Source organism: Haliaeetus leucocephalus, unplaced genomic scaffold, assembly GCF_000737465.1.
Source record: "Haliaeetus leucocephalus isolate CR32 unplaced genomic scaffold, Haliaeetus_leucocephalus-4.0 Scaffold204, whole genome shotgun sequence".
Classification (NCBI taxonomy): Eukaryota; Metazoa; Chordata; class Aves; order Accipitriformes; family Accipitridae; genus Haliaeetus; species Haliaeetus leucocephalus.
This window is the reverse complement of record NW_010972640.1, coordinates 483,963-503,214: the sequence shown is the minus strand read 5'-3', so window position 1 is coordinate 503,214 and position 19,252 is coordinate 483,963. Positions and strand designations below refer to the sequence as shown.

Below are 19,252 nucleotides of genomic sequence, written 5' to 3'. Positions count from 1 at the left end.
AGGAACCCTGTTCACATTCTTGGTGTTTTGTTTAATAGTAAAACATTTGTCAATTTTTGACCAAGAAAAAATAGCTGCAGAGTTTAAAATTATTTGGTTTTTTTGATCCTTTCATCTCCTTTTTTCCTCTCCATACTATTTATAAAGAAAACTGTCAGTCTAGGGTGCTTCACTTCATGGTTCATGACACTATGTGTTACTGCCACCCTCTGATTTAGGCTGCTCTGAAAACCCGCTTTGGCTCAAAAATGTCACAAAATGAAATTAAATTGAAAAGTAGGGGAAGAGTCTCCCCAGTTTGCCTCTCCCTTTCTGTGGCCTCTGAGGTAATTGCCTTTAAATTTTCTACTCTTTGCTTATGCTTTTCCACTTCTCAGTTTTCAGGAAAAAGGCTGGGCTGAAACTTCTTAATGTTGACTTGTCAGTGCATAACTGATGATACAATGAAGATTTCCCTACGCACACCTTTTTTCTGCCAGTGCTACTTGCTTTTTCATTTCCAGTACAGCTGCAACACTAATTGCTAACTGTTGGGCTTTTTTAAATTAGCCAGTGCTATAAATTTAAGTAGTAATGACTAAAATCTGGAGCCAATTATATAACCAGTTTTGCATAAGGAAGAGGTAGACCATCACTCTTCAGATATAGCTAATGTATTCAGCATTGTCACCTCCTAACAAAAAAAGCTTTTGATTTTTCTACAGGAAAGCCAGATGGTTTCTATCTGTCCTTCATAGCAAATTTGACCTTTAAATTAGAAAACATCAGGGACCAGTGATTCATTGGCTCACAAAGAACCCAGCAGGCATTAAAGGACAGTGTCCTAATTGACTGAGCTGTGTTTCAGATGCCCATTGATTAAAGAAGGTGCTGCAAAGATGCTGCAACTGTTTTATTTACAGGCGAGGTTATTGTGAACATAGCAAACCAGCAAATACCTGGCGTCCAGCAAGCAGTAGGTAACTGATGTTGGTGAAAGGAGCCCCATTCAGTTTTGATAGCACCTTTGGGTATACACAGAAAAGGCTAAAATCAAACCATTCAGGAGACTGGAGAATTTTCTTTCTACAGGTTGTAACACTGAGACATCCTCTGTGTCTCCCAAATATATGCAAGCATTGACTAGGTCTCATCCTCCTTAATAAGAATATGAGTACTGTAATTGTTTGGAACTAGCAAGAGGAGAGAGCAGGCATGTTTTGTTCCTTTTACATTAAACATACCAAGGTAAAATGATTTTTGTTCTACAGCCATAAAAGCTGAAGCAGAGATATGATGTGACTTGAGATAAAAAGAATTTCAGAGCTAGCTTGTTTGTAAACCTGAGCTAATGTTGCCAGTTTCTTCAGCTGGGTTGTAGTAAAACTCCCTGTGCTCTTCTCTTCTGTCCTCCCCAGGAGTCACTCAATGGATAATTGAGGGTTGAGCTTACAAATTAGTGAAATGGAAAGGACTTCTAATCTGGTGCTTGACATGCCTTTTTAGGCAGTGGATATCTGTGTCTTTTCACCTGACTGAAAATACAAGTATTTGTTAAAAGGTGGAGCTAGGAAAGATTTCTGAGATTTATTAATGTCAAGAGGAAGTTTACTTTTACTGGAGAATTAAGCTCAGTTTTGCTAGTTACAGTCTGTTTGTTTCAGTATTTATATTTGCTTGCTGCTCTGGGGACGTTTTTTATTTGTAAAAGTGCCACATTGACATGGTGCTTATTTTGCCTAGGCAGACGTTCATCTTTCTGTCCATTTGGGTAATGATGCTGCAGCTGCACACCCAGCTTTTCTGTTTCGAAGCTGTTAATTTTGCATGTATATTAATTCATTTCAAAATTAAAAAAAAAATGGAATAAACATCACAACATGAACCAAGTGTGAGAACACTCCTGTTGCTTTATATCACACTGTCTATTTGATTATAAGTTTTTGACCAATATGTTGAAAATCTGAGCTGGAACAGTATCATCTTTGCATTTTGCAGCAGCTAAAACCCTGATTTTCATGGAAGTTCAATTTAGAGATGTTCACTAACATCTTTACTGCTTATATTTAAAAAGAAATAAATTAAAAAAATAGAGAAACCTACCCAGGCTTGTTTAGAAACTGCAGTTTGTTCAAATCAAAGCCTTGAAAACAAAAGCTTTTGTCGGGATAGTCTTTCAAATGAAATTGCTCATGCAAATAGAGCACCTTAGGAGTTTGTACTGTGAGTTGTTTGGACTGCAAGCAATAGGGAAAGCAAGAAAGTCTTTTGCTGAAAAAGATGAAACATAGTAAGGGTTAAGCCAACCATTTTGCAGCCAAGTTCTGCTACATGAATGTTGGATGCTGACTGTTGGTGACAATTATAAGGCAAAACAGTAAAAATGATCATGGAAAACCTCACTAAATTTTGGGTTTTTTTCTTTTTTGGTTATCAGTTGATTTTTATCTGACGTTTTGGTAGTAGTCAGGGTGCTTAGATCCATTGCATATCGTGACCCAACAAAAAAGGACACTGAAGTTTCTCTTAAATTTAAGCAGCTGACTTTGCAATGAGCAATACCATATTGGAGTGATAAATTATGTACCTAGTAGTGACAGAAAACACAAGCAGTGCTGCTTAATGTTGCTGGAAAAATAAATAGTAGAGCAGCCACCAGTCTTCAGAATGGCTGACTTACAATTTATCTGAAAACTGAACAGCATTGAGAAAGGGTTCTCAATATGTACTTGTGATATGTTACCTCAAAATGTATTACTCCCTTCTTCAGTAATTACAAAAACCATAGCTACAAATGTTCGTGAAGCATGGATTTGGATACTGCCCTGAAGTTTATAAAACTTCCTAACAATTTCTAAAAAGCTTGTCTTACCCTTGAGCCTTAAGTACCTAATCCATTTCAGGTAATGTTTTAGCAGTGAGATGTTTTTTAGTAAAAAAGAAAAATTCCTGACTTTAATACAATGTGGTTAAGGAGCAAAAACTGTAAGTGAAGATCTTGGAACTTTGCAATGAAGTGCACTTACCTGCACTAGCCCTATTCCCAGCTGGGTTTGTGTACGATCTCTCAAACCTAAGGCTGACAATACAAAATACCAAAAGAGAGAAGGGTAAATTTGGAGATTCATTCAAGTGAATGAAGACATAGGCCTGCTATTATCTCAGACCTTTAACTGCGATTTTTAATATGATAATTAGGGCTGGCTTGAGTATTTCCTCTTTATTGCCATCCTGATTTTATACAGTACACAGCTCTGTGAGCCTGACTGGGAGTTTTCTGTGAAATCAGATTCATACAGCATGTTTGATATCATTTTCAAAATGATAGTCTTTTTAGTTCTCCTTGAAGACACTTCAAGCAAAAATAAAGTGCAAGTTTACCAGCAGTTAACACTGCCCGTTATTCTGGTAGATGTTATGCTCTTTCCCTCTCAGTTAACTTTACAACTTTCCTTTTTCTAGTGAAATGTCATATCAAATATAACAATACATAAGGTTTACATGTTTTGAAATTTCGTGTCTTTAAGACAGGTTTTTGGGGGTTGGGGGTTTTTGGAGGGGGGTGGTTTGGTTTTTGTTTGGGGTTTTTTGTTTTGGTTTTTTTTTGTGAGTGTGTGAAATAGCAGTGTTTACCATGAAATAGTTTAATTTCTACTTCAGTCTTATCTGTCACGATGTTCTACTTCCCCATATTAACACTTGCGGTATAGGAGTTACTTTTCTTACCCCAGAATTTAAGATGTGGAATTCTAGTTAGTATTTGCTCTGATCAGGCTGTGTCATCATAGGATCCTGGGTTTGGGGTTTTTTTTGCAGTAGATGGATGAAGTGACCACTTGATTTTGGGTTGAGGTGTTTTGTTTGGTTTTGGCAGGTAGAGGAAAAGAAGAAGTTAATTCTAATTTTGACTGGGATCTCACAGGGTGATTGTGTTTTGGGGTTTTGGTGATTTTGTTTGTTTTAGCAAAAGTATAGTCAAAACTGATGTCCGTTTTTGTTATTTCGCACCCTCCCTCCCATATCTTAGTACCTTAATCCTTATGTTTAAACTATTCTAGAAAGCATAATAATGTATCTGCAAACTGTGATCTGGTTATAAATAAGATATGTAAATGCAACTTTAGACCATATTAAAAATAAGTGCTGTATAAGTTCATCTTTGCATTAAAAAAGGAGGATCTTTTTTTATTTAACAGTTTAATCTGAAACCTCTCCAGATACTGAGAAGTTCATTGCGTGGGGCAGCAGTAATGGAATGTGTGAAGACCTTTGATACCTATCAGTTACAGAAAACAAAACAAAAAAACTCCACAAACAAAACACTACATCTTATTCTATTGGTTTTGCACACTGTGCTGGAAGGTGAGGGAAGCTACTAACTATCCAGTTCCTCCTCTTGTGCTTTTTTTCTTGGGTTTGTTTCAACTGTGGTTGATAAACCTGTAATTTTGGATGGAATAAGCACAGTGCAAAGTAGTATTTCTTGGTGGTTTTACTGTAAAATATATTCTTTTACTTTTTTGCCTTCTTACCTTGCTAAGATTCCATTCTCCGTGTGATTCTGCAGCAAGCGATGATCAGCTTTTTTTCCGTTCTCATCATCAGTTCAGTTCCAAGTAATTTATACTTAAATGCTTCTCCCCTCACCCCCACCTCCCCATATTTTCTTCTGAACTGTCCCTCATGATTTATGGCCTGTTCCGCTTTTAATTTTTATTTTCTTTGTCTTTTGAAAAAGAAAAGCTGTATCATGATAACTAACAGTAGCTTTCTTACAGGATGCTTCAGTTTTAACTGAAATATAATAAAATTTCTAGTCAGACAGATTTATACAACTGTGCAGTCCTGTTCTTTTACGTGTTAACACTAAACCATCCACTGTGCAGGGGGATAGGAAATGGACAACGTGAAACCTTCAAGTTGATGTCAGTATCTTCATGGACTCTCTAGTTCTTTATCCAGCCATTTTATCCTTAAACACTGAAATCCTGCTGTTGAGATCTGATGTTTAAAATCAATATGTGTATACAGTGTGGGGCTTAAAACTTTCCTCTCTGGAAACAAAGCAAAAGTTTAACCAGATTCAGCAAGTATGTTTGTTTTCTCTTTGACAAATACTAATGACTAACTAAAACAATTCACTTGATTTAAATGCCAAAGTCAGAACTCTGAATAATTCAGGTGAGATGTTTTTGATGCCTTCACGGTGGCCATTCTTAATTGTGTAGAATGGGACAATGGTATAACTCATCAGAATTTGACCTGCCAATTCACTTTTACTTTTTTTTTTATACCATGCAAAAATCTCTGCCTAGTTGCACCTCCTCTGTGAGAAATTGTTGGCTTTTAGAGTACATGGTTTACTTTGGAACTCACAGGTTTCAAATAAGAATTACTACTGCTTTTGTTGTAAGAACTATAAGTCGATGTATATTAATCTTGTTGCTGCTGTTGGAGCTCAAGAGGTAATTTGTCATCTTGCTGTGTTTCTTCTCAGGCTGCAGTCAGTTTTAATTGCAGTACTGAAAAACTTTCATGCAAAGATCTAGTACTCGGCAGCATTTGATCCTGCTGTTAACTGCAAACTGCTTTTAAGATCTAGCTGTGGGTAAACCGTGGAAAGCCACATGTATCAGTGTGCCAGTCTGTTCCTGGGGAAGGTGGGAAGCGGGTTTAAATAGTCATTAATTCATAGAATGAGGCTGCATCTTAATATTGCTAACTGCAAGACTTTCTGAGAAGTACTTCTATGAACAAAGCAGAAGATCACTGAAGTGCTTGGTTACTAGAGTTGTGTAAAAGCATGTTACAGATAATTTTTTTTTTTTTTGGAAACTGCAGTTAGCAATTTTGCTGAATTCTCATTACATCGCCTTTTCTGTGAGCGTGAAAATAGATCTGATAGAAGTCTGTGCTCTAATTTGGGCAAGTATTTAAGCTTGTGTGTAATTGCAAGCATGTGAATAGTCCATTAAATTCAGTTGGATTCTACTGTGTGCTTCATTGGCTGTCAAACTTCTAATATGTCTGCAGGAGATAATAAACTTCCTTCTCATCATGTTTGTTATGAAGATAAAAGTTATAAAATACTAGCCTGAAATATCTTCTAAATCTCTCCTTGGTACTTGCTTCCTTGAGAGTTTGAACTTTTTTGGCTTAATGTATTCTTTCATATTGATCAATCTTCTGTTTGAGGGGAAGTTGAGGAAAAAGTCTATTTATGATTACTTCAAACATATGAGCAACAGAGTTATAACAGTATTTTGAGTAAAGCAGCGTTATCTTTCCATACTTGGCAGGCTAACATGCTTTTTATTGTAGCGCTGGAAGGGTGCTGTTCTGGAACATGTTGCCTTTGAAAAGAATGCAGAGTAATACTAAACGGAAATCTCAGAGTATTTTGCTATCATAAAGAGGGTGGTTGTATATGCAGTATCCTTGGTGCATAGAAAGAATACAGAGTGGGAAGAGAAGGTAGTGTCATCTTACAAATGTGACCTTATTAAGAACGTTGTTGAAATAATTTGGCTCGCATTTTTGTCAGTGCTTAAAAAAAAGTGAATGCATGGAAAATGTTCAGGAAAGACTTGATTCTGTCTTACAGTCAGTCTCCTTAGTCATATCCAGGAGAAGGTTAAGAAGCAACTTAAATACTTTGATATTTTCCTACATGAGATAGATTTCTGATGGACAGTTCTTTAATGTAAAAAGTTTTAATGAGCTCAACTGTTTGAGATGGAAATTGGACAAATTCAGATAGGAAATAAGTTACAATTGTTAAATGGGGCAATTAATCTTTGAAACAATTTACCTAGGATGTGAAGCATTCTGTCTCAGTATAAAGACTCTGTAAAAGAGATTCTTCTCTCTCAATCTTAGAGATAAACTAGAAGTTACATACTTGATGCAAAAATTGTTTGATACCTTTTTACCTAGCTCATTATGCAGGAGACTGAAGTTAGAGGAACATGATGGTCTCCACAAGAGCTCGCATCATTTGAAATTTATCTTTATGAGAATAAAGCACGTGATTAGATGGCAGCAATTAATTTTCTGCAAGTGATGTGAATTTGTTGGGCAATTTTCATATTGTTATCAGCACTACTTTGCAAGGTGATTAGTACTTTTAAACTTTGGGGATAGGGTTGATTAGAGAACATGAGGATCTAGGCTTATTGAAAGAGCTTTAAACTAGATTTGAAGGGAGAAAGGGATAAAACCAGGCTCCCTAGAGGTAAGCCTGGGACAGCATGCCAATGTTTGAGGGAGGGTGTGATAGCGAGGTCCTTCAGTCTGACGTCTCAGTGGAGGTAGGGGATGGAGATCCATGCGGCAGCAAAGCCACAAGGGTTATTAATGTGTTAGAAACCACGGAAGAACCTGAGAATGGTCACGTAGGAATTAAGGCTTCTCCTCCCAAAAAGGTGGCAGGATCAATACCTAACTGAAGTGCATCTACACCAATGCACACAGCATGGGCCACAAACAGGAGGAGGTGGAAGCCATTGTGCAGCAGGAAAACTATGATACAGTTGCCGTCATGGAAACACGGTGGGATGACCTGCACAACTGGAGTGCCGCAATGGATGGCTATAAACTCTTCAGAAGGGACAGGCAAGGAAGGAGAGGTGGTGGGGTAGCCCTGTACGTTAGGGAGTATTTTGATTATCTAGAGCTTAATGATGGTGATGATAGAGTTGAGTGTTTATGGGTAAGAATCAGGGGGAAGGCCAATAAGGTAGATACAATGGTGGGACTCTGTTATAGACCACCCAACCAGGATGAAGAGGGAGAAAAAATGTTCTACAAGCAGCTGGGAGAAGTCTCACAATCACTAGACCTTGTTGTCATGGGGGACTTCAACATACCAGATATCTGCTGGAAATACAACACAGCAGAGAGGAAACAGTCCAGGAGGTTCCTGGAACATGTGGAAAAACTTCCTGACACAGCCGGTGAGTGAGCTAACTAGGGAAGGCACCCCACTGGACCTGTTGCTTGAGAACAGAGAAGGAATTGTGGGTGATGGGATGGCTGGAGGCCATCTTGGGCATAGCGATCATGAAATAATAGAGTTTTCGCTTCTTGGAGAAGTAAGGAGAGGGGTCAGCAGAACTGCTCCCTGGGGCTTCCAGAGGGCAGAGTTTGGCCCGTTTAGGAGCCTGGTTGACAGAGTCCCTTGGGAGGCAGTCCTGAAGGGCAAAGGAGTCCAGGAAGGCTGGACATTCCTCAAGAAGGAAATCTTAAAGGTGCAGGAGCAGGCCATCCCCATCTGCCAAAAGACAAGCTGGCAGGGAAGAAGACCAGCCTGGCTGCCCAGAGACCTTTGGCTGGAACTTAGGGAGGAAAAAAAAAAAAAGTTTGGAGACCTTTGGAAGAAGAGACAGGCAACTCAGGACAATTACAAGGACATCATGAGGTTATGCAGGGAGAAAATTAGAAAGACCAAAGTCCAACTAGAACTTAATCTGGCTACTGCTGTAAAAGAGAGTAAAAAATGTTTCTATAAATACATTAGCAACAGAAGGAGGGCTAAGGAGAATCTCCATCCTTTATTGGATGTGGAGGGAAGCATAGTGACAAAGGATGAGGAAAAAGCTGAGGTACTTAACGCTACCTTTTCCTGAATCTTTAGTGGTAAGACCAGTTGTTCTCTGGGTACCCAACCCCCTGAGCTGGAAGACAGGGACGGGGAGCAGAATGAACCCCTGTAATCCAAGGGGAAATGGTTAGCAACCTGCTACACCACTTAGACACACACAAGTCTATGGGGCCAGGTGGGATCCACCCAAGGGTACTGAGGGAGCTGGCAAAAGTGCTCACCAAGCTGCTTTCAATCATTTGTCAGCAGTCCTGGCTAACTGGGGAGGTCCCAGTTGACTGGAGATTAGCAAGTGTGACACCAATCTACAAGAACAGCTGGAAGGAGGATCCAGGGAACTACAGGCCTGTCAGTCTGACCTCAGTGACAGGGAAGGTTATGGAGCAGATCATCTTGAGTGCCACCACATGAAACGTACAGGATAACCAGGCAATCAGGCCCAGTCAGCATGGGTTTATGAAAGGCGGGTCCTGCTTGAATAACCTGGTATCTTTCTATGACAAGGTGAACCGCTTAGTGGATGAGGGAAAGGCCGTGGATGTTGTCTGCCTAGACTTTAGTAAAGCCTTTGACACTGTTTCCAGCATTCTCCTGGAGAAACTGGCTACTTGTGGCTTGGACACAAAGCAAACTTTGTGGCTGGAGCACAGGAGGCTGAGGGGAGACCTTATCGCTCTCTACAGCTACCTGAAAGGAGGTTTTGGGCCTTGGTCTCTTCTCCCAAGTAAGAAGTGATAGGACAAGAGGAAATGGCCTCAGGTTGTGCCAGGGGAGGTTTAGATTCGATATTAGGAAAAATTTCTTCACCAGGAGAGTTGTCAAGCACTGGAGCAGGCTGCCCAGGGAAGTGGTTGAGTCACCATCCCTGGAGGTATTTAAAAGATGTGTAGATGTGGCACTTAGGGCATGGTTTAATGGTGGACTTGCCAGTGTTACGTTAACGGTTGGACTTGATCTTAAAAGTCTTTTCCAGCCTAAATGATTCTATGATTCTGTCTTAGACTCTTAATTCTGAGAGATCATGGACTTGCTAGGAGGTATTCAACAGCACAAATGGTTTTCCAAATTCAACACCTCAAGGGCTTTTTAATGCAAAAAGTAGAATAGACTGTTTCAGTTGGAGGGTACCTGCAATGAACATCTAGTCAACTGCCTGACTAATTCAGGGCTAACCAAGTTAAAGCATATTGTTAAGGGCATTGTCCAAATGCCTCTTAAACATTGACAGGCTTGGGGCACTGACAACCTCTCTAAGAACCCTGTTCCAGTCTTGACCACCCTCTCGGTAAAGAAATGCTTCCTAATATGCAGTCTGAACCTCCCCTGGTGCACCTTTGGACCAGTGTGATGATTTCCTCCCCCGCCCCCAAAAGAATCTGAACACTTGCCATTCCTATATGCAGACTTTGCTGCACAGCCAGCACTTCAGAAAACTCAAAGTGATGTTTTGGCATCTGTAGCACTTCCTCAGGTCCACGCATCAGAATATTTGAACTCATCCAAAATGCTTGTTCATGCATCTGCCTCTCATAAATGTTTTGAGGGATAAGGCACGTCTGCAAAACTTACTTGGCTCCTCTAAAGCAAAATCTTTTTCTATTTTTTTTTTATTCCGGAAAGATCTGTTTAAGCTCTTGCCAGTTCTATGCACAGAAGTTTTTTGAGTATTACCAAAGGAATGTCTGTCGTGACGGTGCTTGTAAGATGTTGCCATCTGGAGCAGTCCTGAACAATTGCCATGGAATTAGTTGGAATTCACAGAAAGGCATCCACTGCACCTTTGTAAATATTCATGGGTCAAGGCTTTGCCAAGGCTGAAATAGAAAAGTATAGATGTTGCTGTATTCTTAATTAATAGTGCATTCCCCTTTTAATTCATGTATAAATTGCAAAATGTGTTATTGGTACAATAATAAAAATATGTTGTCGTCAAAAGGGAAAAACAATGTAAGGGGTAGCAGTGTCGCCAGCTAACTGTTTATGGATGGTGTATATAATAAAAGCTAATGAAATTCTCACCTGCCATATAAAGGTCAGTTTTAATGTGGTTGATTTGCCCACCCCTTCCTCTAATTATGTATTCTTTACTTAATAGTCTTACAGTTTCTGAAAGCCAATGTTACCTGAAAATAAATTTAGAATAAGGAATTGTTACATACTTTCAAGAACGTTTAGGATCATCCAGACTTTTCCAACTTTGTATTTAATATGCAAAGTTGTGTGGGTTTTTTTCTCAAGTGACATTTAATTCTTTTTTAGTGAACTTAGAGTGTTTTCTCTTTTTCTCAGAGCATTTTAGTTCTGTTTAAACTCTTATGTCCAGGTACTTCTCTTGACTCTCTGGCCTCAAGCTTTGAAATTACTAGTTGGAGGGATAAGGTGTAGGTGGATGTTTCTAGCTTATTTAAATACCTGTTTTTATGAAGCAGTGAAAAATGGGCATTTTACGTAACATTGTAAATTTCCAATAATCTGCTGTAATTTAGAAGTGAAAGAGAGATTCTTTACTAAACTTTCATAACTGAAATCATTGTCTGCTACTGTATACTTCAGATAGAATAGTGCATGTGTTAACTACTGAATTAATTTTTGTCATCTCCGCCTCCATTCCAGGTGCAGGACAAATTTCGTTTGGACCTGTCTGATGAAGAAGCTGTCCATTATATGCAGAGTCTAATTGATGAAAGTGTCCATGCCCTCTTTGCAGCTGTGGTGGAGCAGATACACAAGTTTGCACAGGTGAGATATCTTCTCAGTTGGTGGTCTCTGTGAAAGCTCGCTCAGTAAGGTGAGAGGTTGCGAGTGGTAAGTTCAAGACTTAACTTCATTGTTTATGATCTTTTTAGTTCATTTTCCAACAAGTTAAAAGTGTGTTCTTGCTGCCAGGACTGGAGAGCAAGCCGTTGGTAGTTCTAGAAAATTTTTTAAAGCACCTTAGCAGACATGCTAAGTGGGATGTAATTGGTTGTATTACTAAGGGTAAGAACTGCAAATTGGAAAGCTGGAGTTCTGAGGGAAGGATCCAGAACTTCCTTAGCTTTCATTCCCAAAGTAAATGAGTGACAATAACTTCCTTTCTTTCATACCTTTGCTAGACTTCCTTAACTGTGCATTCCAGCTAGTCATTTTGATCATTGACAGACATAGCAGCTTGTGCAGAAGGGGCCAGGAACTCTGCTTGTAACAGCATCCACATCTTCTGCAATGTTGATACTGTACCTTAGAACATGGTCCCTAGCAGCTACGTGGACAGCTATCCCCTATGTCAGAGGCGTCGGCACAGAAGGGAGGTCCTGAGGGATACTGCAGTTTTTCAGATTTGGGGCTGTAGGGGGTGGCTGAGACCTCTTGCTGGGGCAGTGGGAATTGGGCTCCTTGCTTGCAGGAGGTGTGCGGTGGTGGAATGTCTACATCACCAAGTAAAGGAGCTGTGGGAGGAGGTCAGCGAACTGCACAGTATCAGGGCTGACAAGAAAGAGATTGACCAGAACTTCATAGAGGCCTTGAGATAGAAGAGCCTGAACCTCTAGCTGCACTGAAGGAGGAGCAAGAATACATTGTGCTCATTGAGTTAGGAAATGGAGACTCCTGGGATGGTGATGGCTGGAACCTTGAGACTTCTGGTATTAGGAGGGATGGCTTCTCCTCTATGTGCAGATCTGCAGAATAGATTCAAGGTGATTGGGGGTAGTCAGCATGGATTTAGAAAAGGGAAATCATGCCTGACCAGCCTGATGGCCACTTAAGATAAAAAGCCTAGCTCAGTGAACCGGGTGAGAGCTTTAGGTATTCTTTGTCTTGATTTTTCACAAGGCTTTTACACTGTCTTCCATAATATCATCATAAACAAACTGGAGCAATACAGACTAGAGAACTGGACAGTGATGTGGATTGGAAACTGGTCACTGTGCTGGGATTAGAAGGTTGTGATCAGTGGCACAAACTCCATCTGGAGGCCGGTCACTAGTGGTTTACTCCAAGGGTTGATACTGAGGCCAGAATTGTTTAACATCATTAATGACCTGGATGATGGGTTGAAGTGCACCCTCAGCAAGTTTGCAGACAATGCAAATCCGGGAGGAGTAGCTGATACACCAGAAGCGTGTGCTGCCATTCACAGGGACCTTGACAGGCTGGAGAAATGACTGCACAGGAACCTCTTGAAGTTCACCAAAGGGGAAGTGCCGAGTACTGCATCTGGTGTGGAATAACCCCATGCACAAGCATAGGCAAGCGGGGGTAGGTGATAAGGTGGGAAGCAGCTTTTCAGAGAAAGCCCTGAAGGTTCTGGTGGATGAGTTGCACATGATGCTGACCGCTAGTATTGGTCAATGGCTCAATGTCTGGATGGAGGTTAGTGACAAGTGGTGTCCCTCAGGGGTCAGTATTGGGACCAGTGCTGTTTAATATCTTCATCAGTGATATAGACAGTGGGATTGAGTGCACCCTCAGCAAGTTTGCAGATGACAGCAAGCTGAGTTGATAAGCCTGAGGGATGGGATGCTGTCCAGAGGGACCTGGACAAGCTCAAGAAGTGGGCCTATGTGAACCTCATGAGGTTCAACAAGGCCAAGTGCAAGGTCCTGCACCTGGGTCTGGGAAACTCCTGGTATCAATACAGGCTGGGGGATGAAGGGATTGAAAGCAGCCCTGTGGAGAAGGATGTGGGGGTACTGGCGGATGAAAAGCTGGTTGTGAAATGGCAGTGTGTGCTCACAGCCCTGAAAGCCAACCATATCCTGGTCTGCATCAAAAGAAGTGTGACCAGCAGGTTAAGGGAGGTGATTCTGCCCCTCTACTCTGGTGAGACCCCACCTGCAGTACTGCTTCCAGCTCTGGAGTCCCCAGTACAGGAAAGATATAGACCTGTTGGAGTGAGTCCAGAGGAGGTCCACAAAAATGATCAGAGGGATGGAGCACCTCTCCTATGGGGACAGGCTGAGAGAGTTGGAGTTGTTCAGCCTGGAGAAGAGAAGGCTCTGGTAAGACCTGATTGTGGCCTTTCAGCACTTAAAGGGAGCTTATAAGAAAGATGGGGACTGACATTTTAGTAGGACCTGTAGCGATAGGACAAGGGGTAATGGTTTTAAACTAAAAGGGGCTAGATTCAGAGTAGATAAAAGGAAGAAATTTTTTACAATGAGGGTGGTGAAACACTGGAACAAGTTTGCCCAGAGAGGTGGTAGATGCCCCATCCCTGGAAACATTCAAGGTCAGCTTGGATGGGGCTCTGAGCAACCTCATCTAGTTGAAGATGTCCTTGCTCACTGCAGCAGAGTTGGACTAGATGACCTATAAAGGTCCCTTCCAACCCAAACTATTCTATGATTCTATGCAGCAACATGATCTCATGGTGAAGAAGGGCCACCAGAGTGTTCCTGGTGTAGGTAGAGGCATGTGATCCTTCCCTTCTACCCAGTGCTACGTGAGATACACCAAAAGGTGCTGTGCCCCTTTTGGGCTCCCCAGTACAGGAGACATGGCCATACTGGAGCGAGTCCAGCAAAGGGCCATGGAGATGATTAAGCACTTGGAGCATCTGTCATACGAGGAGAGGCTGAGAGAGCTGGGACTGTTCAGCCTGGAGAAAAGAAGGCTCAGGGGGATCTTATCAATGCGTATAAATACCTGATGGAAGGGAGTAAAGAAGATGGAGTCAGATTCTTTTCAGTGGAGCCCAGTGACAGGACAAGAGACAATGGGCACAAACTGAAAGACAGGAAAATTCATCTAAACATAAAGAACTCTTTTTTTACTGTGAGGGTAATCAAACGCTGGGACAGGTTTGCCAGAGAGGTGGCGGAGTCTCCATCTGTGGAGATACTTAAAATCCAACAGCACAATGTCCTGAGCAGCCTATTGTGTTTGATCCTGCTTGAGCAGGGGGGTTGGACTAAATGATCTCTGGAGGTTCCATGCACCCTCACACACTATCTGATTCTTGCTAATGGTCTGGGGTGACAATAAATTATTGTCTTTACTGTTTCTATTATTAAAATTTACCCTTGCTCTAGTATGGAGAATGAAATGTTTAACCACACATATGTGTGCTGTCTTACTACAAGCCACAATAAGACAATAAAATGTTTAATTCTCACGTTGAATAAATCTGTGTTCACAAAAGCATTTCTTCTTCGAATTTACAATGGTTTTTCCCTAAAATCATCTGACATATTTAGTTTGTGTTTATCAGGGATTTAAGATATTACATTGTTTGCCTTAAGTATTAGACTCATGACAAGAAATGGAATTGAGAGGAAAAATGAAACCAATCTGAAAAGCCAGTCATTATCTCAGGTTTTTTTATTGATTCTTTCTTCAAAAGACTGATCAAAGTCTGATATGAACCAAGGAAAAGTATTTTTATGGCTATGCATTTTGCTAAAGGTCTTCCAACTAATATGTTGTTTCCTACAAACTTTATTTTTATTTTGAAGAACTGCACTATAGTGCAGGGTAAGAAGCAAAAATGTCATTTCCATCTGCATATATATTTAATAAAGGTGATCTTTTACGTGATGTGAAAAAAAGGAATGTAATTATGCGAAAATGTTGCAAAATTTGCTGTCATTTATTATGGATTGCTTTGATCATAGGATGGAGGACCATAATTTCATAAGACAAAGTGAAAAATGCCTAGCATCTACCTTGGGGTTCAAAAAAAAAAACAAACCAACCCAGCCATTACAAATATTCAAGATTAAAATTTTAAGTGCTTCCAATATGTGTGTAGACCTTGCTTTTAATCCCATACTGACAGTCACTTTTTTTAAGACATGTCTTTTTACTTCATTGGTTTTAGGTGACTGCCAGACTCTCCCAGATAATTGTTATTGCATTTGTGAAGCTGTATTAGTAAGTCAGAGCTTACAGGTTTGATTTAGGTGACCTTTTCTTTTTCCATTCAGACTTGTTCTTGCTTGACCTTTCTTCAGCACTTAAAACTGCTTTTAAAATCACAGGACAGATTTGTTCAGAATATTTAAAAGTACCCAAGAATTTGAACCCCAGGCTTCTAGCTGCCAGGAATGGTGTTCTAAGCAAGAGGCTGATACATACAGCAGCAGGCACCAGTTGCATCTTCCTTTCACATTTTTGGGAGTTAAAAAGCAAGCCCACAGTGTGTATTGCACTTTGGATACCAAATAAGCAGATATGACAGCCACTAATGCAGGCTTGATCCAGTTGTCTCATTTGGGGGTTTTTATCTCTCCAGCTGGCTGATGCTGAGTTCCAGCATGGAGACTTTTGGGCTGCTTTTCCTGAGGCCCTGAATTCTCGTGTACTGCTGCGGAGTTTGCTACCTATATGCCTTTAGCTTTCCTTTCTACTTTTGGGATCAGGTGCCTAAAATGAAAACAATAGTGTGTTGCTCTGTAAGTGCTTAAGGCGTCTCTTGGCTCCACGTGATGTCGGATTCTTCTGCTAGTTTTGGAGTTCAGATTATTGCCTTCATGTATGTTCTGTAAACAGTTACACGTGCAGGCTTCCGCCTGCAAGAATACTGGATGTTTATAAGAGTGAGAAGGATACAAAAAGAATAGTCACAGATTAATCAGCGGTTGACAAGTCTTAAGAATCTGAGCTCAATGTATGTATTTTTTAAAAAACTTACCAGAAAAATCCATCAAAATAAAATGTAATTAATGTCTGTTTATATTACAAGTGAAATAGGACACTTTTTAGTGATATTTAGTACTTCATTAGTCAAAATCATGATCTTTCCTTTTTGTCTAAGGTGGTCTTAAGAATTTGTTGCGGGAGTCTTCACAGAGTCTGTAAATCATTGAACAAATGAACAAATAATGCATCATTGAATTTGCTGTAAAGGGGTCATCTTACACAATGGCCAATTGAAGCTTGCAATTTGTTCATGTATAATGCGGCAATGAATTGCCAATGGCCTTGCTCTTAATAGTAATGTAAGTTGTCAAAAAAAACCCCACCACACTACACAGGTATTATGACACAAGCATAAACAGCAGATTTTGGCCTAATGCTGCCACACAATTTTTCCTTTGAAATGCCCTTCAACATGTTTTTTTGTTTATCGATAGATATTTATTCTCTTACTGCCTTCAAAATAGGCCTACAAGCAATCGGTGTCGCCTACTGCAACAGTTAAGAGCTTTTTAATAAGGTTGGTTATTATAGTAACTGTTGTGTATCACCATTCTATATGCCACTCTATAGTAAGTAAAGCTCTTGGATAGAGCAGTCTAGATATTTTGGTATTGGCTTAGAATTGTTATTTTGTAACAAAAATGTAAACTGAGTTCAGTTTAAAGCTGTGTTATGCAGCCTTTAGTTTAGTTTCTAATACATCTCTAATCTATTATCTTACCAGATATTTTACAGATCTTTTTATGTAGTACTTGTCTCCTTCTTAATGGTTATCAAAAAACTGTTGTCTCAAAAGTAAATAAATTTAACATTTAGAATAAGTTAATGGAGTTGTACAATAGTGCTCAAGAGGAGAAAAAGTACATACTAATTTTAGTTGATACTAATGAAGACTGGATAGCCGTTTCTCCCTGGAGAGTCATTTTCATTTTAACAGCATTATTTATTTCTGTAGAGGAAGGAAACAATCTCCAGTTGAAGTGACTAATTTCACATTTTATTTCCCTTGTAAATTTACAAGTCAAGTCAGTTACATTCAGGGCTCATGCTAAACAGTGATTAAAAAAGTGAAAGCTTGGGGGATGAGGGGTGTCCCACCTAAAATGTAGGAGTACAACTTGGGGTTGTACTAATACTTGGCTGCTGTCTGCTTAGGAACAGACTCAGTTTAAGCTGTAAATGTTACCTGGCTTTAGAATATCTCCAAGCTGTGGTCCCAGTGCTGCTGCATCCTGGAATGCAGCTGTGGTTCCTTTCCTTCAGGACAGGGCTTCTGTTTTCCTTCTGTTGGATGCCAAAATAAAATAGGGAACATCTACCAGCAGGATTGTGTAGATTGGATGAAGCCGTTTGTGAAGAGACAGATAAGTTGGTTTCCATGCTGTTTGCTCTCCTGAAGCGTTGTGAAAATCGCCTGCCTTTAGGCATTTCACCATGTTTTTAAACACAGAGTTCAATTTATGCATAACTTTTGTTTCTGAGAGTAAGCCAAGTTGAATAAATGCTGTTCTATCTGTTTTTTGTTTTCTTTTAGTATTGGAGAAAATAAGCCTTTTGCCTACCTGTGGTGGAAACAAGCAAATGCTCAAGAAAGAGACTTTCTCAAGCCCTTGTGGACTTCACCAAACAGTTTTGGAAAGCAAAAGCTGCAGTTTTGGTAGCGTGGAGAATTGAGAGCTCAGGAGGTAGAGAGGCTTTTTTGAGTCTCTGTTCATTGAAGGTTTAAAAACAACCATTTTTTAAAGGAAAATGGTTGTTTATACCATCCTTGGGGCTCAGATGCTATGGCATTTCTTTCCACTGAAAACATTTGAGCCTCAAAAGTTGAAGTAAGCAACTTCCTCTCAAGCCAAAGATAACTGGAAGAGGCTGCATTTGATGGTAAATTCTTGTACCTGTTAATATATTTTCTTATTTAAAAATAGAAATCATTGCTGTACTGAACAAGAGTATGTACAAAGTTAGAACAGTGAGGTTACAGTTCCTCAGTGCAGAAAAAAACACAAAACTATGGCAATCTCCTCTCTTCCCTTCCCACCAACTTTGTTCCGTGAGTAAGTTTTAATGTAATGCGTATGATCCTTTATTTCCCACCTTGGGCAATGTTATCAGTTAGAAAGGACAATCATTTCTCCCCTGCTTACAAAAATGTTTTTAAGTGCTGATAAGTTAGCCAGCTGTAGGCAGCCAATTAAATCATCACTAACAGGCTCAGCAACCAGAATGCACAGTGAGCGGTTCAGTATTTCACACCTTAACTCTGAATGTTTTCTGTACAGTGATTATATATTCTTGACTCTAATAAAGTCTTTGTTGTTGCAGTCTTGAGGTGTTCTGTTTTGTCTTTTTAATCTTACCTGCTGAGACATGGCATACTAGAGGATTATGTTCATAACTCTTGGCTTTTTGCAAGGATTTTCACTTCTCAGTTCGCTTGATGCAGGAATAAGGCCACTCATAAAATGACTTTTGTGCCACATGTTGAGTTCATAATGAATCTGATTTGAATGATCAACAATGTAATTAGCTCTTCATAAACGTGTGGCTCTCTTCAAAGAGTGCTCTTACACTCCTGTATTATTTTTTTTAATAACAATTCAAGTGAGGAAGAAATCCCTCCCAATTACAAAGATAAGAAGGACTGATTTGAATCTGAATCTGACTGATATTTGTGAGTCAGTCTTGCTTTGTGCTGCTTTTGCTAGCAAACACCAGAAGAGCTTTGATGGAGGAAAATCTACTAGGGCTGTGATGGGCCCTTAGTTATTTTAGCATATTACTCAAATTTGCCAGTTAACCACAACATTGGTTCAGCCCCTCTTTTCCCCTATATCTGCAACTTAGAGGAACTGTGTTACCCTAGTTACTTAGTGCTTGTGTTAGCTGGCAAAACACAATGCCACAGGCGAGCTACAGTAGTACCTCTTATCTTTACCTGGCTTTTCTTCTGAGAAGTAGTAATTACCATTTTCTCATGGGTTTTTTTTGGTCTTACTTCATCTGGCAGAAATACCGATTTCTCTACTGCCTCCATTTCTCATGAACTCA

General features: G+C 40.0%; 1 protein-coding gene across 6 annotated transcripts in view; it reads left to right on the top strand.

Annotated features, from left to right (window-relative positions):
* PIK3C3 (phosphatidylinositol 3-kinase, catalytic subunit type 3) overlaps window positions 1–18,519 on the top strand; it is an 81,079-nt gene extending 62,560 nt beyond the window's left edge. For all 6 annotated transcript variants that reach the window (XM_010566083.1, XM_010566085.1, XM_010566082.1 and 3 more), the window contains 2 exons: window positions 11,195–11,320; window positions 17,739–18,519. In XM_010566083.1, coding sequence (XP_010564385.1) covers window positions 11,195–11,320; window positions 17,739–17,753 — 141 coding nt within the window. In that variant the 3' untranslated portion in view covers window positions 17,754–18,519. The remainder of the gene's footprint in view (window positions 1–11,194; window positions 11,321–17,738) is intronic.
* Window positions 18,520–19,252: the final 733 nt, after the last annotated feature.